Source organism: Arachis hypogaea, chromosome 15, assembly GCF_003086295.3.
Source record: "Arachis hypogaea cultivar Tifrunner chromosome 15, arahy.Tifrunner.gnm2.J5K5, whole genome shotgun sequence".
Classification (NCBI taxonomy): Eukaryota; Viridiplantae; Streptophyta; class Magnoliopsida; order Fabales; family Fabaceae; genus Arachis; species Arachis hypogaea.
Window position 1 is genome coordinate 141,427,388 of NC_092050.1, and position 5,389 is coordinate 141,432,776.

Below are 5,389 nucleotides of genomic sequence, written 5' to 3' on the forward strand. Positions count from 1 at the left end.
CCAAATCAAGGGGGAAGCCACGAAATAGCACTTGCAACCGCAGGTAAAAAAGCTGAACTCCCATTGCGTAAGCACATCACCTCTAGCACCCACGAGTTGGGAGAAATAAGAGCCACCTGCAAATTGGAGTCAATGTGTGCTTTTTTCAAAGTGTGTTTTCTTCAAAGTGTGTTTTCTCCAAAAAGGTACACCTACGAAAAAAACACACTTTGAAAAACACATTTTGAGAAAAATACACATTGGCTCCAATTTGCTGCCGCTGGCCCTGATTTCTCTCAACTCATGGATGCAAGAGGTGATGTGCTCCATTTCGCGTATGGCAGTCGCGTAATGGAAGTGCAGCTTTTTTACTTGCTTCTGCCAGTGCCCTTTCGTGGCCTCCTCCCTTAATTTAGAGTGTAAATCAATTTGTGGACGTCACCCCAAAATTAACAATGCGTATTTTGGTAATCATCTTTAGCGGTGTGTATGTTAGAAAATAAAGTATTTTTAATATTTATTTATATAAAAAAGCCTCAACTTTTTTACATTATTCAACTTTTTATTCTTAATTTTTTTCTGACCAAACAATAAAAAATAATTATTTTTCTTTAATTACTTTTTCTCTCTTTTTCTTTGCTTCTATTTTGAGTTAATACTCAAAATGACCCCTGAAATTTGACCTCCAACTCAATTTAGCCCTTGAAGTACCAATTGACTCAAATTGTACCCTGAAATTTTAAGACGTGATTCAAGTTGGCTCTTCCGTTTATTTCCGTCACTGAAAACTGACGTGGCACACATGTAGTTGACACCTGGTAGCCTCAACAATTGTCTAATATGGCGAAATTCTTGTATGCATCAATTTAGCCCCCAATAATTTAAAAAAAAAAAATTCGAGCAACCCCATTTCTCCCAAATCATAGTCGTTTCTGGTGTGTTGGGAGGCAGCAACTAAACCTCAGGTAACTCCACGAATCCACGCTAATTCCCAATTCGTCATTCGTGCTTCGGTTCTTTATCAGAGCCATGGCAGTTAAGAAGAACGTGCAGCGAAAAAAAAATAAAAAAAATATGATCAACTATCTATCCATATCCTCAAAAACAAGACGTAATTTCTAACTACAAGAACTTCATCAAAACTCTATGTAATTTTCATAGAAAAAGCGAAAAAAAATGGAACCTTAATGCCTTTGGAGTAGGTGGAGGGAGAAGGAATGAAATCAGAGTTGATGGCGAGGAAGAGAAACAGGGCGACGACAGCGAGACACATTGCACAAACAGCAACGGCAGAAGAAGACAGACTGCCGGAAACGTCAAGAACCCTAGCAGAATCACAAATTATGTTTAAGGGTGGAGAGGGAAAATTTGGAAAGTAAAAATCGTAGGGGTAAATGTAGAATTACAAAAAAAAAAAAACAAAGGGTTCAATTTGAAATTAATAAAATCTGTAGCCTAAATAAGATAACAAAAGTAGAAACAATTAAACAAATAAGTAAATAACCTCGAACAAGCTTGATTCTACCCTCACTCTTTTGGTGGTTGCAAGAATGTTGTCATTCTTCTCATTCTCACGAATGATGTTAAGGTGTGCTCTTCAAGTCCCAAATCCCTCTCCTTATTGTGTTCCCTATTCAGCTTTCCGTCTTTGCTTCCCTTCAACTTCATCCCTACACTCTCACTCTCACTCTCAGCCCCAATCGCTTGATGAAGCTGTTGATTCCTTCACTCGCATGCTCTCTATGCGTCGTACTCCTCCCATCATCCAATTTAACAAGATTTTGGGATCCCTTTCCAAGACGAACCATTTCCACGCTGCCGTTTCCCTTTTTCAGCAATTGCAAGCCAGGGGAATCGCTCCCGACTTATTTACTTTGACCATCGTAATTAATTGTTGTTGCGGCATGGGTCGTATGACGCTTGCTTTCTCTGTATTGGCCAAGATTTTCAGAATGGATTATCAACCTAATACCGTAACATTGAATACACTCGTTAAAGGCCTCTTTCTCTGTGGTAGTGTTGAAAAAGCAGTGCGCTTTCATGATAGAGTGCTGGCTCATGGATTTCACTTTAATCAAGTCACTTATGGGACCTTGATCAATGGCCTCTGTAAAACCGGACACACATCAGCTGCTATTCAAATGTTGAGAAAGATCCCACGGTATGGCATTGCTCCTAATGTCTTCATGTACAGCGCAATTATTGATAGCCTCTGCAAGGATACACTTGTAAGTCAGGCTTTTCATTTATTCTCTGAAATGCTTGCTAAGGGAATTTCTCCCGATGTTATCACATACAGTTCTCTCATTTTTGGATTGTGTCTTGAGGGTCAATATAAGGAAGCCATTGATTTGTTAAGTGATATGGTGCTTAGAAACATTACTCCTAATGTTTATACCTATAATACTTTGATTGATGGGCTATGCAAGGAAGGAAAGATCAAAGATGCTAAGAGTGTATTGGCTGTAATGGCAAAACATGGTGTGAAACCAGATGTGGTTACTTATACCAGCTTAATGGATGGATATTGTTTGGTTAATCAGGTAAATAAGGCAAAATATTTATTCAACACAATGGCCGAGAATAAAGTGTTTCCTAATGTTCGGAGTTACAATATCATGATTAATGGCTTTTGCAAAAGTAAAATGATCGATGACGCCTTGAATCTCTTCGAAGAGATGCGTCGCAAGAACTTGGTTCCTAACACGGTAACTTACAATACTCTAGTTGATGGCTTAGGAAAATCAAGGAGAATCCTTTGTGCTTTGGAGCTTCTTGAAAAGATGCATGATCGAGGTCAACCTGCTGATATAGTCACTTACAGTTCTTTGCTGGATGCTTTGTTCAATATCAAACAACATGACAAGGCACTTATGTTATTCAATCAAATGAAAGAGTGTGGCATTGAACCAGATATGTATACATACAACATACTTATAGATGGCCTGTGCAAAAGTGGAAGACTTAAAAATGCAAAAGAGATTTTTCAAGATCTTTCCATTAAAGGCTATCGTCCAGAGGCGAGGACATACACTATTATGATAAAGGGGCTTTGCAAACAGGGCCTACTTCCTGAAGCATTGGCTTTCTTGTCAAAAATGGAAGACAATGGTTGCTTACCAAATGCTGTGACTTATGAAATAATCATTCGTGCTCTGTTTGAAAAAGGTGAAAATGATAACGCGGAGAAACTTCTTCGTGAAATGATATCTAGAGGCCTATTGTAAGGATAAAAGTAGGTGAGATTCTTCTTGTTAGCATCACAAAATGTTGTTTGTATCTCTTTCTTTTTAACTTGTGTTTTGTTCTCGATCATCTTTCGATTCCATCTTAATGCTTTTAGATCTTCACATGATTGTGATTCTTTATTCTGCTTTACCCACACCTAAGTGTTTTCTTTGTTGTTGCTTATTTTATGGCATTTTCGGTGACTAGATGGCTGTTATATGTGGCTTGTCGGATCTATCAATATTTCCTGTTTTATTTTTGTAATTATATATGTGCATTGATGTTAATTTATTCTAAAGCTGAAATGGTTGTGATTTTCATCATTCAAAGGGAATCCTTGTTAGTTGTGAAGCTTCCCTGCACTCTTATTGTCTTTCGATCTTTTCATTTCTCCCATATTTAAATTAAACTCCCATGCAGCAGCATATTGTCTGATGTAGCCTTAGATGAAATCTCAAATGTTATTTTGCAAACATCTTGTCATTTTTCTGCGTTCATGCAGTTATACCTGAAGCATATTGTACCAAAGCAATCAACTTGATAAAAAAGGTTACTGATTCAAACTTCAAAGCCAAAGGATTTTGATCAAACAGTAGCCTCTTGCGCAATCTCCAAGCACCCCAAAGAGTAGCAAGAAACATTTGCACAGGTTAATGCTCAAAAAAGTTGGAATACTCTATCATGAATTGCATGTTCCCATATAATCTTGTTAAGAAAAATAATAAACCTATAAACTTTACAATTAAAATGAGAAACTTTGGTTGTATATTCGGGCTTTTAAGTTCGAATCTCATTAAAGCTAAAATATTGTGTTAAGAAACATTTATGTGATCAAATCTGGTTTTAATGAAACAATTATGGTAATTTTATATGATAGGAATTGTTCAGTAGAGAGTATTTTCATTTGTTAGCTGAGCTAAACTTGTAGGTTGATGGCTTGATAACTTTCATCTTTATGCTGGCTCTACCATAGATCAAATGATTCATTTGAAACGTTCTTGGAGTTATCATGAAAAACGTTGGTCCATTTGTTTGTTGTTTTTCTTTTCACAAAAAAAAAATGACATTAAAAATTTTGAAAAAATGGCATTTATCATTGTCTTTTTGAGTTTTTTTTTTTTGAAGGTGGAAATAGAAAATAACTAGTTTACAAGGGCAAGCAGTAGCAGAAAGCCATTGGATTTTATTCAGATGCCATTAAACTAAGCAGCAAGAATGCAACATACTACAGTAATAGGGCCCAAGCATCTAAGTCTTTATGTACTTGAAAGCATCTAAGTCTAGTAGGTAGACACTGAATATTACTGGCTTAGACTATACGAGATATAGATATTACATTGATCATATTGGATTGAAAATTTGAAATGGCTTGACATTCACAAGTTCATTTCCCTGACATGCACATATGCAATTGAGCGGTGTTAAGGTAGTTCGAGGCAGGTGTTGTGCAGCTGTTTGTGTAAGATCAAGCTTTGCACTTTTAGTTTCGTTCCATTTATGTCTTTGTACCCTTTATTGCTGAGATTGTTAATTTATCCATCAGAGGCATTTATTTTTGTACTTAAAGATTGATTAATAAATATGATGATAATTGCTGAATGACAATTTTAAGTGCCTTTAGGTGAGGGAATGATGAGGAGTTTATGCGAATCCATTGGTGGATATCAAAGATTGAAAGAGTGTTAAACATCACATGATGCTGCTGCTGCTGCTGCTGCTGGAATTGACATATAATCATAGTCGACGCATTGCCTTAATTTGTTGTTGTTAGGTGTATTGTGTTTGTGTAGTGTCTCTGCAACGGCTTTGATTGGTTCTTGTAATGCTTTTGCACTCATCTCGATGGCTTATTAGGCGAAATTAGTAAGTTACGATTGAGCCATTAACCTAATAAAATCATAAATACTATTCTTTTTTATTTTTTGAAAGTGACACAATTACTAATACTATTTTCTGAGTTTTTTAGGGTGAAACATAGTTATTAATTTTTTCGCTACGGTCATCAGCATAAAGACAAATAATTTGGTCACAAAATGTTTTTTCATGTCTAAGGTAGAATTTTAAACTACTGAGTTTATAGTAGTTTGGTCATAAAGACAAATAATTTGGTCATCAGAATAAACTGTTGTTTATTGGTATTGCTAAAAATGTTTTTCCTTTCATGGATGTTGGCTCTCAAACA

The 5,389-nt window shown here is 36.1% G+C and overlaps 1 protein-coding gene across 7 annotated transcripts; it reads left to right on the forward strand.

Annotated features, from left to right (window-relative positions):
* The first annotated feature begins 1,454 nt into the window (after window positions 1-1,454).
* On the forward strand, window positions 1,455-5,135 carry LOC112750963 (uncharacterized). 7 transcript variants are annotated; one of them, XR_003176121.3, is made up of 3 exons: window positions 1,455-3,218; window positions 3,710-3,856; window positions 4,829-5,135. XR_003176121.3 is itself a non-coding variant. In XM_029293319.2 (2 exons), exon 1 carries the CDS (start codon window positions 1,530-1,532, stop codon window positions 3,204-3,206), a length of 1,677 nt encoding a protein of 558 aa, XP_029149152.1. In that variant the 5' UTR covers window positions 1,474-1,529; the 3' UTR covers window positions 3,207-3,218; window positions 4,829-5,135. The 7 variants fall into 7 exon arrangements, 2 of the variants coding, with proteins under 2 accessions (XP_029149152.1, XP_025655690.1); XR_003176120.3 differs by having other exon boundaries at window positions 1,474-3,218; window positions 4,333-5,135; XR_003814427.2 differs by having other exon boundaries at window positions 1,474-3,214.
* The last annotated feature ends 254 nt before the right edge of the window (window positions 5,136-5,389 follow it).